Source organism: Dromaius novaehollandiae, chromosome Z, assembly GCF_036370855.1.
Source record: "Dromaius novaehollandiae isolate bDroNov1 chromosome Z, bDroNov1.hap1, whole genome shotgun sequence".
NCBI classification, from domain to species: domain Eukaryota; kingdom Metazoa; phylum Chordata; class Aves; order Casuariiformes; family Dromaiidae; genus Dromaius; species Dromaius novaehollandiae.
The window spans coordinates 31469502-31491940 of NC_088132.1; the positions used below are offsets into that span (position 1 = coordinate 31469502).

General features: G+C 38.1%; 1 protein-coding gene across 3 annotated transcripts in view; it reads right to left on the reverse strand.

Moving 5' to 3' along the window:
* The window catches only part of LOC135325107 (nucleotide sugar transporter SLC35D2-like), a 50821-nt gene that overhangs the window by 19829 nt on the left and 8553 nt on the right, over window positions 1-22439 (reverse strand). For 2 of the 3 annotated variants that reach the window (XM_064502649.1, XM_064502648.1), the window contains exons 5-10: window positions 20600-20671; window positions 18562-18630; window positions 17436-17538; window positions 15830-15922; window positions 13635-13702; window positions 12762-12840 (exon numbers count right to left, since the gene is read on the reverse strand). In XM_064502649.1, the coding sequence (XP_064358719.1) occupies window positions 12762-12840; window positions 13635-13702; window positions 15830-15922; window positions 17436-17538; window positions 18562-18630; window positions 20600-20671 (484 nt within the window). The remainder of the gene's footprint in view (window positions 1-12761; window positions 12841-13634; window positions 13703-15829; window positions 15923-17435; window positions 17539-18561; window positions 18631-20599; window positions 20672-22439) is intronic. The other variant, XM_064502650.1, reaches the window with a different exon arrangement.

Sequence of the window (22439 nt, forward strand, 5' to 3'; positions counted from 1 at the left end):
GTCTGCCTTCACGGCAGCCCCTGACACCAGAGGGACCTACGCCAGAAGAACATCAGAGCATTTTGTGCCCTGACATCAGACCAGCAAGAGAGCAGAGCTGAGCCAGAAACTCCAAAGGCACACAGACATTAAAACAGCAGGGTCAGATTTATTTATCCACAAGCCACACACAAGTGCGTGCTTTGACCTCCGCCAGCAAGATGAAGGTGCCAAGCTATGAGCTCATGTGGTGTGGGCTTGGGATCTACCCCACAGTGCAGTAGCTGAGCAAAATTTAGATCAAAGAGACCACCTGGGGAGGAAGGTACATCTCAGCATAGATAAAGGATGGCTCTCCATCATCCTGCAAAGCCAAAAATAATTAACAAATGTTCCACAAAAACTTGCCTGTTCCAGCCAAGTTTTTCAAGAAAACATAGTAGTTGTCTTATTCTTTCTCATGGTGTAAGGCAGCCATTCTGCAATAACTGACTTTTAGTGGGACTTACTGTTGCATCACCCAAATAGCATGAAGGAAACCGAGAGCGACAAAGATCCTGATCTAGACATTCATAGGTGCCTGCAGACTTCACCTGCGTGAAATATCACCAGGTGCTTACTTAAAAGGTTAGTTCAGCAACCTGCATGTGCAGGTGGCTACACCCAGAGGTGTGGTTTTAAAGGTACAATTAAGCACTTATGCTAAATCCTCTCTCCTTCTCTCACCCATCCCATCCTTCCCCAACCTATTCATTCCTCAAGTCCTTTCCATTTGCTGATCGCTGGGGCAATTCAGTGAGAAAACAGAAGGCAGTATTTTCCCTTTTCTCCCACAGAAGAGCTTGTGATCTTTATCACAACTATGATGAATGTTGAATGTTAAACTATAATACCTGGCATTTGTCCTTGTGCTTCCTACATTCAACGCACTTCCAAAAGTGCTTATTATATTGCCACTCCCAGAAATCAAAATCATGAGGTAGGTGCTTAAAGTAAATAATGCATATGCTTTAAAAGATTGGCTTTAAAATTCTCATCAATTAATTCAAAAGTAAACTCATTTTCCTTTCTTCTGAGATATATGTTATATATATATATAATTTATGATCAGAAGGGATCACATCTAATCTAAATGCTGACATATTAGAGGCTGCTAATTTTCACCTGGCCAGCCACATCTCAGCCCTGAAGGCAATAACTTGTGTTTTGTTGACGTGCAGCTTCTAGACAGAAAGCCACTCTTGAATGAAGACATCAAAGAGAAAATCTACCACTCAGTTGCTATCACTAGTAGCAGGGATGATCCAAGAGGCCGCCCTGCCCTGGATGTTGATTAGGGGTATAGAAAGGGGCTGCCCTAGTGACTCTGCACAGCAGCAGTGACTGATCACCACGGAGCCAACGGCAGCTCTCAGCTTCACCCTTCCTCCCTTCACTCTCCTCTCACTCTTAGAGCTGCTGATTCTTCCTTACACTTTTAGCTTTTGTTATGATTTTCCTAACCTGTAGTTGCTTTTCATTTACATAGATTTCTCTTTTATTTGTGGTTTCAGACACATGGGCCAAGCTTTTCTTTGCAACTGTGAGGGCTGCAAAATGACTCCATGTTCTGTACGTTTAATGCTAGACAGCCCCATTGAAAGACATGTAGCAAAGCAGCGGCAAAACTAGGAAAAAAAGCCAACTCGGGACACTTCCTGCTCTGGACAGACAACACAAAATCTTTTGGAGTACTCAGTGTTTCCATTTGATTTTCCTGGTCTGACGCGAGCGTTGGGGCATAAATGATTTTCCTCTGAAAAGCAATACTGCTTTCCTTTCAGAAGTTGATTAGTGTTACTCTGCACATGCAGAGGAGAAGGATTAGTACCATGTTTTTCATACCTGCTCTTAATCCTAGAATAACCTTACTAACTTTCAGAGTTTGGTGGAGGGGTAGTAATTGCCATTTAGTTAAAATAAAATCAAAAGGTAAGTAATCTATCTTACCTCAAAGGAATATGCTTTTCCAAGCCCATCTCCTGCTCCTGTGACCACTGCAGAAAGTAGAAAGGAAAAAAAAAAAGAAAAAAAAAAAAAAGAGGGATTACATTTGTTGCTCTGCTTTAGCTTGTTCTTTCCTGGATTCTTTAATCTTCATCTTCTGAGTTTCTTGACCATTACTACCTAAATGATACTTCTAAAGCACAGAATCAACCTTTTCTTAAAATTTATTTCCTTGTGACTTTTTCATCTAACAATTCTTGTCATGTAATTTAGCACTTTTCCTCTTCAAAGCATTTTACTGATATTAGCAAATCCCTCCACACTGTAACCCAACTTGTACACTAGGTAATTATTTTTCTCATTTTCAATAAGGAGAAACACAGCCACAAACCAATTGACTACAGGGTGGTAGAAATTTCTTCCATATGCATGTTTTTACAAGTTTTGCTTTGCAAGTTTTTTACTTATATTTTGGTGATAGAATGGCAGGAGGTAAGTACTAATTGGTCCCCTGAAGCTGATGTAACATCTTTCCTTCACAAGAAATCTGTCTGTAAGGAAACACCACAGCAAGTTTACCACCATCTGCGAAGTGCTCTTCTTCCAGAGTTTTCCTACTCACAGTCTACTTCTGGATTTCATATCACTGGGAAAGTGATACTTAGAAAGTAACCAAGTATTGGCATATGTAAAGCACCCTGAACTTTAGAAGTTACGCAAACAAACACCAAAGACGAAATACAGAAAGAAAGCATTATTTATCACCATAAGGAAGAAATACAGTAGAAAAACACTAGACAATTCCAAGGTAAACCTGGTAAGTTTTCAGAGCAAAACGGATTATTAGTCAGTACCTGAAAATGCTTCTGTGCTGCAGATGGTTTTTTATGTTCCTAGTAGACTAGCAGATACAAAGCAAATGTCTATTGGGAAACAAGTTTCCACCTGCCAACTTTAATTATCGTGATTCTCAGCATCTCATGTGCCATGTGATACAGCAAATCATTCAAACCTATGAATTTCACTGTGTCCAGAAGACTATACATTTTTAAAAGGACAGAGCATAAAAGGTGAGTCCACTGAGAGAAGCAACAGTCTCTCAAACTTCAGTGGAAACAAGATTTCTGTACAGAAACTTCCACTCAGTGACCCTCTCTTCATGCACAGGTCTGAGGCCCATGCCTCACTTAAATCCAAATAGGGCCTACATGTTATTTCTGAAATATTTGGTCCTTAGGCACCTCTTCTGCAAAGCAGCGAATTTCACTCTACATTATTCCACTGTGAAATGTGCTTATGAAATGCTTATTAAATCCAGTGAATTCAATGCTCTAATGTGGGGGCAAGAGGGGAAGTACAAAAGTACTGATAGAGGTCCCTTGTTAGCAAGATGCCACCATTGATGGTGGCAGAAAATGCAGTAGTTTTTCATTCCTACTTCATTCCAATAATCTAACAATCCTAAGAAAAATATCAACATTCAGTAGGAAGAAGGTGTTTATTAAACATTTCTGTTATTTTTATGAGAACTTGTAATATCTCTAAAATAGAACTGCCAAGTGGCAGTCTTTGAAGTTTTTAGGCAAAAATAGATTTGCCTCATTAATGATACAATTAAGGACAGGCCACCAATTCAGGAAAACCGGACTGGAGCAAAGTCGCCAGGAACAAAGAAAAGTTGCTTTGAAGAGCGGAGCCATATGCTAAACATAAACTAGTTGCTTCACATATCAGGAAACCAAGGATATAGGCAATATTATTAAAACTAAAACGTTTGCAGTAGAGAAAAAACATCAGAAGTTGGGGGAGGAATTTGCATCTATTCAGCAGGTGCGTGAGCTTTTATCAGCTTGGTTATTTACTTACTCTAAGTATGCAGAACCTTCTGGTTCTTAAACCAAAGTTACTATAAGAGACAAGAAAAAAAAGAAAAAAGAAATGAAGCAAACCACACTTACTGGAAGGTGTGTTCTGTGCTGAAGGGACAGCATAAGGAAAAGCAAGGAAAACCTCTCCCAATTAGTAATGTAACAGTTCATCACTCAGTTACAAGAAGAAAAACGTGAGGAAGTTTCCTTTACCTGCCCATTCTCCCAGCGACTGAAAGAAACCCTGAGGCAAAGCATTCCAAGTATGTGGGAAAATATATTTCAGAAATCGGATGCATTTTACCAGAGTACGGAAACAGATCAGAGCCCCAAAAACAGTGAGCAGCTGACGCTGGAACTCCTCCATGGCGAAGGCAAAGTCAGGGAGCTGGGATGAAACAGTCCCTATCTCCCTGAGAAATGCCTCCTAGTGCACTGCTAGTCTCCGAGCGCCGGCCTAGAAGTGAGGCGTCTAATCAAATCACGTGACTTTTTTTTTCTTCTTCTTCTCAAGGAGTGTCCGGAGTTTAGATTAGAATAACATCTGTACAATACACCCAAATTTGTAAGCTACTGAAAAAATCCACACTAAACAATGATTTCTGGTGCTTGCTTCTGAGGCAAGGTTTTGCTCCTTTTCTGGAAACTACCCAAGAACAAAAAGAAGAAAAATATTTTTATTGTCACTGTTTAAGATCCAGAGAGACTAAAGACAGGTCTAAACCAAAACCCCGGATAAGAATACTCCAAACCTTGGGGTTAATACACATCAGCACGACGTATTACAGTGCTGAGAAGTTAAACTCCCTAGTCCAGATACTTCCAGGGCAAGTTCACACTGAACTTGTGCTAAGGCCAAAAAAACGGATTTATCTTCAAATTTCAAGGGTAATAACAATAACTAATTCTTTCTATAGAGAGAAAGCAATATCATATAACTTTTCAAAGAGCTTTTCCAAAAGAGATTAATATCATTACACCAATTTTACAAAGGGGGAAGTTATGGCGTGAAGAGGTATAATAATATATTTAAAGAGGAATAGGACTTTCAACTCTTTTGAAAAAATTTGTTTGAACTAGTATTAATGAGGACAGGTACCAAAATCCTAAGGGGAAACAAACATTTACAAGAATGCTTACTGCAAGAAAAATAGTCTGAAATTAATGAAACTTAGAAAAAAAGTGAATTAAAAAAAAAGATCAAAAGAGTTAACATATAGAAATTCTCAGGTAAGGCACAGAGACAACCTAAACTCTTCCCTGTAGTAATCTGAAAGATTTTTCATTCTTCAAAGATCAGTTTAAACCAGAGCAGAAAAATACTGCTGCTTATATATGCACTTAATATGAAGCAAGATAAAAGTAGTGTGTATGCTCTAATGATAGTCTTCTATCTTTAACACATGGGGCATCTTTAAAATTTAATCTCAACTTCTGACACCCAGTAACCTTCACCTGAAGAGAAGCAGCACATGTCACATGTCACCTTCAGCCAGAAAACCACAACACGCAGATGCACTGCAGAGAAAATGTCATGCCTGAGCCACAAGGAATGTAGCACTAAGTCTGTCTGTAACAAGATATAAAAACCAGTACTATTTAGCTTAACAAGAATTCAGTTTCTTCACACACAAGATTTCAGTATACTTACAAATTTCTATACCCTAGCAGCTCGTTTTACTCTGTAAGGTCAGTCAGAACATAAAAAAAAGGTCTGAATATTAAATTTCCCAAAGTATTTACAAACAATCACAAATTCTCTAGAGAATCATTTGCTATTCAGGGAATATTTTAGCTTTGGATAAGAGGCACTGTACTTTTCACATGCAACGAGGATGCTGAATACCTCCTTTAATTGAAAAGAAATCCCTTCTGTTTGACTATGGAGCCACAGCCCAAACTTCTGCAATTGTCAGCATCCTCTGCTGCATTTTTACCTCTGCCCATGCTCCCAAGCCACCCTGGCCATCTGCTTTTCCAGAGACTTTGGTCTTCCAATACTTCATGTGCCTAATATTTGCAAAACAGGCTGAGATACCAAAATAAATAAATAAATAAATGCTTACGAATGTGAGGTATTATTTCTTGAGCCCAGTCCAAGTTTTCCCCTGAGGTATTTATTGCTTCTCTTTCACAGGAATCATTTCAAGAACTTTACACATTGCACGGCTAGAAAGCTGCTTGTGATAGTTGCTGTATTTTTCTCTTAATTCCCTCCCACTACTGCTAGTCTGCTGCTAAGCAACCCCTATAATATTACAGTTTGTACAGATTAATATTCCTTTCCAAACTGATTACTGTTTAACTGGAACCTGTTTGCAGGGAACATGATTTTCAAAAGTCAATCCAATATTTTTAAAAGTAGGGCACTTATTAATGCCTAAATATGCATTCTGAAGGCTAATGCTTCTTTGTAACCATCTTTTCCTCCATTCAAAAAGAAAGGAAAATGAAGCTTTACACAGCAATTAAGTCATGCGATTTTACAATTAATTTAGTATTTGATTACGCTAACATGAAGTCTGTAGGAAACTAAGATCAGGACTATCAACAGATATTTCCTAAGATGAATCAGTTTTAAATTACTACTTTATTTGCTGAAAGACACAATTAGTCAACTAGAGGTTCTGGATGAAGTGGACATTTCAATCGTTGCTTAAATTCTAACACGAGAATTAGGTCCAAATGAGCCCATATAATCAGAGTTTCAACCAGCTAATTCAGAAGAATGAATATTTTCTCTGCAGATAAGGAGGAAGAATACTAAGGGATTGAAGTCAAGTTGCTCTTTGAAAGGAATGACAGGAAATTTTTTTCCTTCCTTGGCTCATTTTCACACTCGACATCAAGTTCACTTGAAAGCTCTTTTAGTTAGTACTGATTTTTGGTTATTTCTAAATTATCTGCTAAACCATTCTGAGTAATATTATCATAAAGACTGTCAGAATGAGGTCTGTATTTTAGCGAAGAAGTCCAAGCCAGAAGGGCTTCAGAAACATGATATGAACAACAAATTAAATCAAATCACTCCTACTAAAATACAGAATGAACAAAACTACTTCAACTATAGTAGAGAAGCTAATTATAGCATAAATGTGTTGTGTACACAGGTGCGCTTGAAAGCATTTTTCCTTGTCCATACCACAGAAATAAACAGCAAGTTAAAAAACATACTTTGTATCTGTTTATTTATAAAAGGTATAGCAAAATCATAATCAATTAAAATGCATTTGGTAGTTGTTCCTTTGTAGGAACTACATCTTTCTTAATTAGTAGGTGCCATTAGGTTGTTCATTAGTATTGCAATCAAATCGCTTTGATAATCTTTTAGTAATTGATGAAAACTTTCTTATTGCCTTGTCCCACGACTGAGAGTTGAGGCTCAGTATTTAAGCTTTTGGAGGTAGAGGTGACTGGGAGAAAGAGGAGTCCTACAAAAGAATACTCAAACATACTGAAAGCTTTTTAAGTACATAGGACATATTTTAAAACCAAAGATCTCTCCAAAATATTTACAGGCCCTCACCCTCCCATCCCCCTAATAGTTAAAAAAAAATGAAAGTCACATCTCTTATCCAGCTCTGGGCAACTGGAAAATCCAGACTTTTGTTTCCATTTCTAGGATCTGCCACTTCTAATAATCTGCAATCACTCCTCCTTTTGCCATTCAAATCCACGGACAGCCCAGCAGTCCACCAGAACCCAGTCCTTCCTCTGAGGTTGGTCAGAGCTCTGACTTCTAGTGGCAAGAAGCAGAAGCAACCCCAAAATCTTCTTTTTCCTTAAGGAATGCAGCTTGTACAAACAGTAAAGAGCCAGGATATGGTTATGGAGACATCAGGGTATTACTGCTACAGGGCCAGATGCAAATCCATCAAAATCAGTGCAAGCATCTACTAACACTGACTACTGTCAATTGTAGATAGAAACTAATGATCAGTGGCTTAAATGCACATCACAAACAAGCAACCCAGTTTGAGGTTTTTAAAATTATGTAATATAATGTAGGTAGCATATCTGAGCTTGAACAACACGCCTAGTCTATAGAAGGGCTCTTGAAATCCAAACCTGGATTGCAAACAGCTTCCATTGTTCTCCTTCTGGGCTGAAGCAGCCACATCATCTCCCAGAGTCTAAAATTTCGGCATTCGGTTCCAAAAGAGGAATTGTTTCTAAAAGCATGAGACAAATGGGGTGTTTGAGCATCATAATGATGCAACTGTACCTATTTTCCCAAAGAGTTTTTAATGGTTTGTAGCAGGGAATAGATGGAAGCCACATGCTGACTTCTGTATCAGGTCTTGCCAATATGAAGACATTCACCTCAACAGATGTATGCCTATAAAATTATTCCAGTATAGCTAAGCTGATAAAAATCCTGTTTAAAAAAGGTAGCTCCTAGTACTTCTCAAAACAGTGGTTTCATTTTACAAGGTTTTACAAACTATGCAGATTTTAGAGAGGAGATGAATAGGAGGCATGAAACAGTGGTATACCTAAGTAGATCAGGAGTTTCTGTCCTTTCTCAGTAACAACAGAAGAAAGCAATGCTGTAAGAATGCTAAAAAAGAGAAGGAAATGCAGCAACACTATATGAAATCTTTTTGCATACATGATTGTACTGTGAAATCACTGCCACAGGAGGCCATGAAACCAAGAACTTCAGTCTGCTGGAAACTGGTTATTCCAGTGAAGCTTCTGGTATGAGCTACTCACATGCTTCTTAGATTTTATCCAGTCTGGCTGTTCATACATTATGCACAGAATAACACTTTTCAGGTTTTGTTGTATTTTAACCCAACTCAGACAAAACAAGTCATGACATGCACCCAGTTCCATGTCAAAGTCTTCCAAAATCTCATTCTTCTTTTAATTTATTAAGGGGGGAAAAAAAAAAAAAATCTTGGCTCATGCCTGCCTGGAATTAAAAACTCCAGCAAGATGAATTACTCTGCCGTCCTCCAGCAATGCAATGTTTCTAGGGTGCTTTCAAAGACTAATGCTTTATCCTCAGGGATGCAGGTACGTATCAATCAGCTGTATCTGCAGCAAAGGAAATAAAGCTACAGCACAGTACCACTATTGTCCCCAAAATAACCCAGCCCACCAGATTTCAGATCTTGTTTTTTAACCATGAGATTAGCCTTGCCCACTGTAGCAACCCCTTGGGCTTGTAATGGCTCCTTGTTCTGAATTCAGCACATAAAATAGTGCCAGATCAGCTTTCACTACATATATAAGACACAACAGGGCACTGACCCTTTTTCCTCAACAAAACACAACAGTCAGTCTTCCACACACCAGTCACTTCCCCTCTTGTAATTTGTACATCGTAGTGTAATTTCTGTGCAGTATTAAAAGAATAATTATAGACAAAACGTCAGAGGAGGGGACTGATATCAAAAGGTGAATGTACCTGAACAGAAATAAATTTACCTTTGTTATCTCTCCTAACTACCCGTATGGTACTGGCTCAGACAAAAAAACAAAACAAACAAAAAAACTTTTTAAACATTAAAATGCCTCTCTGTCTCTTTCTTCCTTTGATATTGCAGCAAAGTTATAAGGATCCACTTACAACAACAGTGACAATTGCAGCAGAAGACCATGACGTTACTGAGGATACCAAAAGGATTGAGAGAATGACTACCCAATACATACAACACACACGAGGCCATATCCCGTGTTCTTCAGTCAAAACATACACAGGGAACAATCTCAGTGCAGCTCCTCTTTCACCTATGCAGTCTACAGTCACTTGCACACAGGCAAATGTGTATGTGAAATCATTCCGAGTCACTAGCGTCTTTCATCCCTTCACTGATATCAAAGACCACATATGGTATAAGGCAATGACGAATCAAGCCTCATGATCTTTACAGAGAGTTTTGCCTCAAAGAGTACCGACAGAAACAGAACTATTTTGTTGAGTATAAATAGCTCCAAAGTCTAGAAGAATAAAGAAATTCACAACTTGAGAATTGCTCATGGCATTCTTTCCTGTAAATCAGCTTGTGGTGTAAAAACAGCTAAAATGAAACTTGTCCACAGGTAAAAAAACCACAGTGTGTAAAAATATTTCTGAATTGATGTGTTCACATCTATGGCAACTGAGGTAGATTTTTTTTCTTGCTTCAAATATGTTCCAGCATACACTTGTTTAAGTTCTCAGCAGCGCTAAACAAACTTGCATCTTCAGTCTTTTTCAAGGCAGGCATTTTTGCTAACTCTTTGACTCAAGAAGTACATTCTCTTCATCTCCAGGTTGCTTAGGCTTGTTGCTTCCTCTTAAGGTTAAAAATGAGTATCTCAGTCCTCCTGCCATACTAAAGAAAAGAGAATTAACACAGATGTCAGATACACCTGCTATAGTATACCCATGGTCATTTCATGGGTACGTAACTTCCCTTCCAAAGGATCAAGGAATGCCAGCCAGCATAAATTAGAGCGTCTCAGAGCTGTGTAGATGTAAGCCATCTGAGAAACTAGCCCTGAGTGCACCACGATCGATAACCAGTTGCTCCAATGGATTCATACGAGCAGATGCAACAGTTCATCCAAACACAAAATACAACAGTTCAGAAGTAATAACTCGTATGGAAGAGCATAATTCATTGAATCAGTGTTCTCACTTCCCACACCACTTGGCTTTTCCTAGGAAGCCTCTGAGTTGAGAACTAATCAGATCCAACACTGCTAATAAAAAAAAATTCAAAAAAAAAAAAAAAAAAAAAAAAAGGATGAACTCACAGCCCCAAATAGTACATCCACAGGCATAATTCCATAGTTAAGATCCTACCAGGATAGGACTCAATATATGTAAACAGACATGAAAAGCATAACTAATTGTAATGAATTTTACATCCTGAGGCAGTATACAGTGCCTCCTCAGGCTAAGAGTTTCAAAACTGCAACAGCCAAATGGGCCAAATTAAACAAAAGATAAAACTATATCTCACTGAGAAATCTTCAGCTTTAACAAATAAAGGCCAAGTTTGAGTTCCACTCACCAAATATTAAGCCCTATAAAGTTTAGCACAGAGAATATGTAATCTCCGCCAACCAACATTCCAATGTAAGCAATGGATATATTCTGAAAAGAAAGCAAAAAGTCATGCAGTTATTAAAGTCAGTTTTCATCTCCAAGAATATAAATGATACCAATTAATTCACTTTTCTAAGCAAACAGCTATACTCAGTTGTTGGCCTCTCTAAAATTAGCATTTGAATTAGTTTCATGGCATGTCAACTTAGTGGGTAATGCAACAGCAAAATAAAATCAATGTGTTTTCTAAACATGAGCAAGGCACTGGGAGTTACTTTTTGAAGAAACAAAGAAAAAAATTAGCTATTTGGCATTAGGCACAAAAGGAACTAAGGCCACCTTCTGAAAATGTATTTCTTTTCAAGACTTTGGAAAACTCATTTCAAATCCCATTTCCTAAAAGCAGGCTTTGGTTTCTCCAAGCATAAAAGAGTGTGTTGTAAAGTTATAATAAAAGCTCTTTATTGCTGCTCTAAAAGGGTCACCTCCTTGCTTTGACACCTAAAAGTGCAGGGAAAGCACTTGGCTCAAGTTCAATGCCGGCACAGTTTTGAGTCAAAGGGTTGTTTTCTTTTTTTTTTTCCCCCCTGCCATCAAGTTTCAGAAAATGAAAATTGCCCCCTATAGACAGACTGAAAGCTATAGAACTGCGTGCTCATTTTACCAACACTTTGACTTCATATGTTTTAGCAGCTAGAAATGGTCAATGACATAATTTCTTTGGGGACTACTGAGTCATAAAGTGCTTCTCAACTTTAAAGCAATCCAAAACTTCTCAAAAAGTAATTATTGTTCAGAAAAATAGAAATAGCATTGCTCTATCTTAATGGTTCAATGCAGACACACAAAATTTAAAAGAACACCTTCAGGTGTTCTGCCACAGAAGAAAGGCTACTACATCAATCTTGCTAGCTTGCAAAGAGACAACTGTGAAGAGAGAACTGCTGTCTTACTTCTGCAGGTTTTGCCATGTGGAGGTACTGCTTTCCTGTCATCTACGCAAGGGAGCACCCTGAGGACTCTTATTCCTGTACCTGAGCTAGTCTGGATGACACAACTGTCAGCATCCACAGCAGCAAAAGATAAATCTTTCAGTAAAATGCTTCCAGCTCTGTGCTTCTCCCCAGACTGGCCTACAAAAAGGTGCTTGTGCAGTCAGTGATCCTCCCAGCTTGGAAGCTCTGGCCTCATCAACACAAAGGAAGTTGCACTGGTTTTACTTTAAGTTGGGCTACAGAAAACAGACTGCGAGGGCAATAGCTTCAGTTTTTAAGAGAGGCTTGTTTTACTGTTCATCAAATTGACCAAAATTGATATAAATGAAAATGAAATAGTACATTCAGCTAAAATGCAAGTTCCCACACAGAGGCAGAAGCAAGTTACCACAAAGCAATAAACTTCCTACTACAGTTTAGCCATTATTTAGTATTGATTAATGCCCTCTTGATCAGCAGCAATGAAAATAAGTTTAGGCCACAGTGAAAGAGGGTTAATCTGCATCAGTTTGCCATGCATTTGCCTAGGCTAACTCAGTTAACTGACAGTAACTTGTTAAAGAAGGTGACAGTATGATAGAGATAAATGTGGTTGAATGTACAAGTTTAATTAAACTCGTACAAGTGCCTCTTGCAGGAAAAAAGCAAACAAACAGAAAAACCCTAACAGTCTCATTTCTTTCTAGAGTACACCTGAGTTTCAAAGAGAAGAAAACAAAATCATTTTGTAGTGTAGATCTTCACAGTGCAAAACGCAACTATGGCATGAGCAGTGTCACAGGATCAGCCCTCCTTTTGAGTTTCCAGCTCAAAACATAGTCAGGATGCTTGCTGAGGCCATGCTTTTTCCTGCCCATTTCAGTGTTCTTCTTCCACTCTGTAACTTACCTTGATGGCACCAACCACTGTTGTTGTAAGTGCAGAATTGTAATGACTGCATAGGACAGTAGAATACATCAGGAGAAACCTAAAGTAAAGCAACACATTTTTGAAGTTCCTCCCATAGGAGCTAACAAGTTTATAAGCACTTTGAAATAATCAACATTTTTCAGGATCAATGTTTTACTGGGATCTTCAATCCTACCTGTTCCAAACCCTAAAAAAAAAGATATTGTGGACCTGTATTTCAAGTCAGTGATGTGCATGTACAGATTATTTAAAATACAGCCTAAAAAGGAAGTCTTTCTGTATGTTGCTAGAGCTCTAGCAGAGAGTTATCTGTGTTCTCTGTACTTCTTTAATCACTGCTAGCAATAGAAACATCCACATTTGAAGATAGTTTGACCCCTTGGTTGATAACATGTGAAAGAGAATAGAATAGGAACCGGTTCACTTTTCTATTCTTCTTTTGGCACTGCAGTGCCAACAGGAACAAAGCATTGTTTCATTACTTATGTCCCCCATACTATTCCAGGTACTTTAAAGAACAAATACATTGGAACAGTTCCTACACTAACAGCCTTACACTCTTTCAACTGCAAAGAAAGTCAGATGATCAGAAGAGACAGCTAGCAGAGACAGACACATTGAATACAGAAGGTGAAAAGCTAAATGTCACATTGTCCTCACAAGTACCGTGATCAACAACACAGATAGAGTGGAACAGTTACTTATATTACTAGAAATCATTAAAAGGCAAGACAGAAGCCTGGGAGAAAAATACACTTTCTTTGAATTCCCACACAACTTGTCAGTAAGTCTTACATTTGAGATTTGAAATACGATCATTGAAACTTCTTACTTGATCATTGTGTGTCTTACCCCAAAAAACAAGAAAGAAGAAATTGAAAGATGAACAAAAAATTTGTCCAGTGCTGGAAATCAGTTGCCTATTAAAAAACAATAGAAAGAATTATATGCTATATAATGAACTGTACAAAGAGAATACATAGCTAAAGTGAAAGTGTGCAAAATTACAAAAGAGATGAGAGTCTTATTAGAATTATATTACTACTAGAAACAGTTTGATGCATTTAGCTTCAGAAACAACAGGATAACAGCACCCATGATACCTAGACACATTTTTAAGTTGTCTCAGGTATAGCAGGACAGATGTAAAACTGCACACTGCAAGCAGTGAATACAAATATGTATTTTATATGGGATTTGTGCCTTTTATTTATTGATGGAGATATCAACACTGCAATTAATATTTTATTACAAATAGTCATGACATGAGAAGAGATAAAAGCAAATAAAAAGAAACAGGGTGAGTGCTAAGGCTGTTGGTCCATGCTGAGCTGCAGCTAGCTCAGCCTCCAGCACCTGAGCTATTAGACCTGGTGTACTCTGGGCAGCCCTGACCTGCCCACTCTGCTAGAGCTGCGCTGGCGTGCGGCAACAAACTGCCAAGTGTTACAGAGAGACACTGTGGGGCTTCATTTCTCTTCCATTACTCATGCTTTCCTGTCCTCCTAGCCAGCCAGCTGGCAAAGGACAAGTGAAAAACTGGGATGCTCACAACCGCAGCCTTTACGAGATGTAGTAGTAGTAGCTACTGCTCCAGAACTAGCTAGAGGAGCAGCCACAATCTTCCCATCGCATAGACAGGCTACACATATTTTTTGACTGGAACATGCTGTGCATTGTCTGTGATGGATTTAAGGCAAAAAGCTCTCCTAGGCTAGAAGCAAACCAACTCCTGTGGCCTGAAAATTTGCTAAATACAGCTGTTATCTAAAATTATTTGTTTACTATTCATCAGCATTTTTCTGTTTTCTCCTTTTTTTCCTGTGATTGAATCAATATACGTCACATCGACACCAGTCATCCATATCATGTAATTGGACTTCTTGATATTAAGCAAGCAAGCCCATACACGTACACAACAGGCACTATGCATTTCTTTGATATTTATTTATTCTTTCTTTTCAAGTAATTGAGCATTAAATTGTTTATGCCAAATCAACAGGTGGGCACAATGCAATCTTTATTTTTTCCCACAGAATAAACCTAGCAACAAAGTAAACTTCCTTGTCCAGTCTTCCCAAAATGCCTCCAATCCTGTTTGGTGGGAAAGCAGTTGAAACCTTACGACCATATAAACTCGGCCTACGCCGAGTCCCAGCAAGGGCATCAGCTGCACTGTCCTAAGCTGGCACAAGGTCATACTGGACTGACGTCACAGGAAGGCATTTCCCATACATAAAGCACATTTTTTCAGGGACTGATGATTTTTTCCAGGTAAAATAGACTTTTAAGAACACAACAACAAAGCATAACGTGAATTGAGGGCACAACAACATACAGCAAAGGACACTGGAATGATTCATGACACCTACAAGCTCTGCAGTGATTTTCAGCAGCAAATATCAAGTATTTCAAAGGAAGAATAAAAATCATTAGCCTCATTTTAGAGATAAGAAAAAGGTGACTCGGCAAGTCTGTGAGGGGCCAGCAAAAGAACACAAATCTCCTGGTCTGATACTTTATCTGCCAGAATATACTACTTACACTATTATACCTTACTATGATTACCTATGGAGGGTCATGTGGCAGTTGTACGAGAACATGAAATGTAGGTTACTAAACTAGACCAAGACTAAATAGGAATCTCTTCTGTGTATCAGAATGAGAGCAGGACTGCAAACTGCCTGTTTTTTGGTATTTGTAGCCTCATTTTGGAGCATGTGGCAAATCTCATTGTGCAGCTGGATTCTCAACCACTCACTCTAGCTGAGAGTCCCCACTCATTTGTTGATTCTGCACCATGACTGATGTAAGGGCTATCACACAGCTCCAGCTTCTCCTTGGAGAAAAGAGTTACAGGTTCCTTCCTTTGGAGGGAAAGTCCAAGTCACATAATTACAGATAGTAGCCCCTAAGATGGAGGTAGGATTACCTCTTAAAAAAAAAAAAAAAAAAAAAAAAAAACACAGACAACAACAACAACAAAAACCCAAAACAACTCAACAAAATACCACTATCAATCTGAGATATGAAATATTGCTCCTTACCTGTTGAAAGTCTCCAGTAGAAAAACTAATAATAACTGTTGGAACCACCATAAAACAAGCATTATAGAAAAGGACGCCATATTTTCCCAACTCCTGTATTAAAAAAAAAAAAAAAGACACGAAAGAGTGTTTGGAAATATGAGCCATCTGAGAGCAACAAACCAAACACGGCTCTGGCAATCCTTCTGACATTCTTGTCAGTGAGCCCGCAAAACATAATGCACTGCGATTTAAGAGACAAGCTCGCGACAATTGGGTTCAGTGTTTAACACTGAACCGTGCTTCCTTTTCAGTCACTCTGTCTGCATGCTCAGCACATTATTACTGCTCTGCTCTGCTTTCACAAATTTCTATACAGCAGCAGCGAGTCAGAAACTTCCCAAGGCACAGGTCCAGAACTGCTCTGCATTAGACCGCAGCAGAGCCCGGCCAAGGGATTACCTGTTCTAAATACCTCATCTCCACCCCAAAAGCGTAGAGCAGGGGGGCGCTCCCTAGAGCCACTGGAGTGGGAAAAGGAATAAAGCCTGGCTCCTAAACGGAGCATCTGGAGTCACCGGGAACCGATGCCACTTCAAGCAGCTTGAAGGACTCTCTACGCCCTGTTGGTTAACTTGCTTGATGCAAAGGCAGAAGAGGATTAGGGGAGTGCAAAAGCAGCCTTCCCTTCCTCCAGATTCAGCCATGCAACTTAGCAAATCCCTGGGGCTCAGCTTTTCCTTTAAAATGAAAACCTCTATTTTCCAGAAACCTATGGGGCCATTAAGTATTGCTCATAAAGCAAAATACAGAGTCTGGATTCAGTGTGATTTCTGAGATTATTAAAAGATATATATTTTCACCGTACAGACTGACTCTCTAAAGTCAGTGACAAAACCTCGGTCCGAGACTGCTCTTTGCTACAGCTTGCTATGTTTTCTTGGCATTGTATTTGAAAAGCAGCCTGTTCAACATTTATTTAAATTATAATGGATCAAGGTACCATCTATTTCTTTGGCATATCAGTGTATGGTGTAGATTTGCTTTTAGACAGTCAATAAAGGTATCAGTTGTTGTGGCTGCGATGGTATTAATACTTGTTAACTCAAACTTGAGAGGTCACAATTCCTCATCTTAAGTTTATTTTGCATAAACCTCACTTAAAGTGTATTTCTGGTCAAAAAGTTGCACTTCTCAGATATATATCATGCTTAGAGGTAAATAATGTGCTTTTGTTTTGGGGATAGTATATATATCTATGTATATACATATAATGTGTGTGTATGTATGTGTGTGTATATATACACACTATATATATACACACATACACACACTATATATATATATATGTATTTTTAACAAAAGCAACAATTTAAAGCCACTATAACCTCTGCCTGAAAGACTCAGGAGAAAATAAAATACATTGTTCGCTAAGCCTAGCCCAAGATACTCATAAGACATTTTCCCCAGACTGTTCCATATTAATGATGTATATATCAAGTGAAATATGAAAGCAAATTAAACTATTCATTAGGTCATAGCAGTACATTCATAAAGTCATAAAATAGGTAACCATTGTTACCATATTTTCATAACGCTAAATTCAACCCAATCACTCCACAGTTACCTTTGGGTCAATTTTCTGCTTTGTGTAAACTCCATTTGCTGCTGTGAAGATATCATTTAGCAATACAAAGGTGTAGCCCTCCAGATTAAAAGCTAGATCAGACCTTGAAAATAAAAAAATATACTGTAAATAAACAAACAGTATACAGTACATTGCACTACCTTGTTTACCTACAGAAGTATCACAGATGAGGAAAAGCAAATCCTGAGAACTCCAGCAAGTTACAGACTTTGCCTGAAGTCATCTTTGTATATCAAGACACTTCACATTTCTCCTTTCACATCAAAATAACAAACAAGTCATCAGAGACTTCCCAGAACTCAGTATGGTGACAAGAAAAGTCTGATTCTCATTTGGTGAAAGTTTTCATCTGTCTCAATCCTGACAACTTGTCCAGTTATTACTGAATGTATTTATCTATTTCTTTTAACACAAGAAGTAGGAAATAAAAATCTGACTACTTGTTTTTCATAGTCAGACCAGACATATTGTCATCTTTTCTGTTTTGACTAGTTACCTCATGGACATAGGGTAATTTATTTAATAGGAAGTGGCTCTATCCAAGTCACATCACATGGAAATTATTTACCTTTGCACATAGCAAAGCCAAAAAATGTAAAAACAACATTACATTTCCATTTAAGCAAATGAATTCTCAAATAGAAAAAACAGAAGAGACTAACAGATAAGTATTTTGTGAACTTATCTCATATTTGAACTTTTTCAAGGTGATAAAGAAGCAGACATTGCCTAACTCGAAACAGTATCTGACAACTAAAAGATCACTCTTTCTACCCAGAACAAGAATATTTTTTTCTAAGATTAAAATATACTGATACTATGAAAGGAAAGCAGTAGTTCTCACACCGTTTTGACTTGCTTCATTTATATCTCTGCAAACATGGAATATCGGGGTGGGGGTGGGGGAAGCAGCCCCCAAATATTTCCAGCTGGGGTTTGATTTTTTTCCTCTTCGTGTACCTGTATCTCCCAGTGATGTGCGTAAACAGGTTTTCCAAATCAGCTTCACCCAGAGTAACCGAACTCAGTTTAGGGCCACTTGGCCCTTAGCAAGGAAGAAAACCCTCCTGCCATCATACTTCGTAGAAACAAATGAAAGCCTTACCCAGCTGCTATGAAGGCCCCGAGAATGATAGCAAATACGCTGACTATAATACTTAGTGGATATCGTTTCCTGTAGACGAAAATTGGACAGTTCATATTTTTGTTATTAAAAAAGGAGATTAAATGGTGGTCTGCTTGAAAAGTTTCAATGCAATCAGTAATCACAGAACATTTAATGGAAGGACACAGCCTTGATAGCCTTACAGAAGCGACATTATTGACTACGGGAAGCTCTGTCTCTTTCACAGTGTCAGACTTTGGCCCTGAGAACAGAGACTGATAAAGCGCCACAAACATGCTGCTATGAGATAATTCTCAGAATAAAGATTAAAGGTTTAAAATGTGAGTGCTGGAACAAATTGTCACCTACCCTATATTAGTACTCATAACAGACATATTTCAGTGTCTTCCAGTAATTCAATAAAGGAAAACCACTACACATCTCTTGGGTGGTTTGTCATCTCATCCTTTCCTGGGGAAGATGCTATATAGCACAGCATCTGGGGTATTTCTAAAACATACACTTATTTTGAAGTCAAATTGAAACCCTGCGCTTGGAGTGGAAAGCATTGACATTTATGATGCTCTTCAGTATGTCTACATTAGCCCTGCTACAAAGTAGGGCAAAGCATATCTTTGTATTGCTTCTTATACCTGCACTACTTTATTTAGAAATGTCATTAGCATTTTTATACCATACTGCAATGGTTCATACAGGCATTCTCCTGGTTCTTTAACAAGTTTATTCAATAGCTCTGGGCTGGCCTGAGAGGAAAAAAAAAAAATCCATCAAAAATGAGTGTGTACTGCTCTCAGAGAAATCCTGTGCATCAAAGGAGGACAGCTGTGGACCACTGTCTCAACAACAAAGCTATGGGCAGCCCTCAGACATACTAGGCTTGATCCTAATGAACCTTGAAGGTAACAACTCAAACCATGACTGCTTTTGAAATCCTGAGGTAAGCTGGTAGAGACTCTCCAGTGTCCTCTTGTTTCCAGCCCTGAGAAAATACACTGCGGCATTCTGCACGAGCATGGTATCCTGCTCTTAAACCTCTCTTAGGTTAGGAAGTTGTCTGCACTCATACACCACATTGCTGCAGCCCAGCTGAGAACTGAAGACAGCTTTGCTGAGAGATGTTTTCCTCCCTTGCTAGGGTGTCCTCAGGCCAACAGATGGAGACGGCAACTTCTGCTTTCCCTATGAGAACTTATACTCAGCAAAGAATCCAGGAGCATCCTGGAATAAGAATCAAATTGACCATTTGCTGCTTCAAGCGAAAGGAGATGGCAATCTAATGGGCGCTTTTCAGAAAGCTTTTCCTCTGACCATTGCCCTCATCTTGCTTGGGTTCAGCTTCAGCAAGCTGTTTTTCCCCTTGTGACCTATTTTTATTCAAGCACAAGCCATCTGGATAGAACTATGCTGGTAACAGAAACTATTGTATATTCATATATCTGTTCTTCCAAGCCATAGTACAACTGAAACTAATGATCCCAAGTGGCAATATTTTAAAATTTTATTTCTTGTAAAATATAAACTGATGTATTTATAATTAAAGATTTTTCTGAAGGAACCTAAGCACACTGTTAGATACCATTTTGCTTCATTAAATTGGCCCGTGTTAAGACCTTGACCCAGAAAGCTGCTCTGTATAAGCAGACTGCCATACTATCATCATTGGTTTGAGACATAAGGATCTGGCTGCTTGAAGCAGTTTGCAGCACAGGGGCCTCCAAGATTTAAAACAGCAAATGACAATGCCTAAAAGAAGACTGAGTCACATTCTGCTTACCTTATTACTGTGCAACAGTCAAGAGACTGATCTGTGTAAATGAGAGCAAGCACAATTTTTTTCCTATATTCACTAAAGTACATGCATTTGTACCTTCAAACAAAAAGCTATATAAAACCACTTTCTTTGCTTCTCTCTATCTGACAGTAAAAGTCAGTCATCAAATAACCTGATGAGATGCCACAAGCACACAATTTGATATGACCTAAAATAAAGGTATCTTAAAATGGAAAAAAAAATCACCCAAGTATGATGATTTCCAGCAGTAATGTAAGTGGAATGGTAAACTTCCTGAGCACTGTAAACATCGGCAAACTGTCAAAAAAAAAAAAAAAAAATCCAAGCACAGGGTCAGATTAATGGCACTTGTATGTTCTAATTCTTATCTAATTTTACTAAGCAGAGGATGAAAAGATTAGTCCAGCAATAAGCAACCAAAACAAATTCTCAGCCTCTTAGCATACATAAAAATGTCAGTCTGACACTAGAGGCAGATTAGATAAACAAATCATTGAAAATAATGAGATTTGCCAGTTTTTAAAACAACCATAACCGACTACCTCCTAAGAATTCCCTTTATATCAGAAAAAGGGAATACAAAGGCTATTTTCTGCCTATCAACGCCCCAGTGAAATAATTCTTTCTGCAGAAATCCTATGCAAAGTAACAAAGATCTTTATTGTAAACTTAAAGGACAAGCAATAAACCCGTCTCTGAAAACATATACCAGAAATAAAATACAAAGCAAATATACTTAGCAAACAAGTTGTACTTTAGAAAAATGTAAAATAAATCCACAAGAAGAAAATAAAGAGCATACATGAAAGGAGGGGCCAACTGCAACTATCAAACAAATGGCTACATTTGAACAACATATTGTTGGTCTGCTCAAAGTGATGCAGTTGGAAACCTTTTGGATCAATTTGAGAAAACACTTGCATCTGATACTTTGGAAATCTGACAGCATGGCCAGCTGGAAAAATTAATCCTCCATTACAAGATAACTATTAGTAACTGCATTAATATATGATACAAATCATAACATTGAGTTTAATTATATTACAACAAATTGACATTTTGAAATTACGCAGAGTTCATCTACACCTTCTAGACACTTCAAACAAGGGGGAAAATTCCATAATGTAAACAATCATCATATAACATAACAAAATGTTAATGATAGAAACACTGCAGCCATTCTTATTTTTTGTTACAAAAATCAGTTATGAATAGTAAATCTAACAATTATATTATAGGAGGAGATTCAGCATTTATATTTAAAATAATCTATTTTTTTATTTTAAAGTTACAGTTAGGGAAGAGGGGGAAGAAGAATGCATAAATTAAGAAGAGCCCATAAATTACACTTTTACAGGATTGAAAATATCTCCATATTCACATTGGCTAAAGCGCTACTTGGAACAATACTGCTGAACTCCTTTTATCTGCTTAAAAAGTCACTTCGGTGCGGTGATTTGTGAACGTGTAAGACAAAGATGTGCTGAACTAGGTGCCTCACATTGCTAGTCAGAGAAAATCCATTTGTTAGATAAAAAGCAATGAATTTTCTCTTCCAGCCTCTCAAAGTTATGAAGTATCGAAAACCTACAAAATTTGCAATTTTGATTTAGTTTACTATCAAATCCTCAGGAGCCTGTAATAACATAAAAGAAATTGCCCCAACGGTATTGCTGTAACCTCCAATACTGCTACAGCCATCATGCTTCTGCATTCCTCCTCCATGGAAAATTTGGTCATTCAATCAATTATAGCAGGGTCTCTATGAAATGCATATATTTACAGCGCAGTTACAGTGTGAGAACGGCTTACAGGGAGGAGCCCACCAGCCCATCAGCAGTCTCTTTGCCCCTGGTAGAGCTACGCTGCCGCCACCACGCCACTGCACAGGACTTCTTCCATCACTCGGACTGTCCTCAATAACTTGTGCTAATATCACAGCATGAATATTTTACATATTCTACTTCCTTCCAAAGGGAAAAAAAAAAAAGAAAAAAAAAGAAAAAAAAAGAAAAAAGGGGGAAAAAAAGAAAAAAAAAGAAAAAAAGGAAAAAAAAAGAAAAAA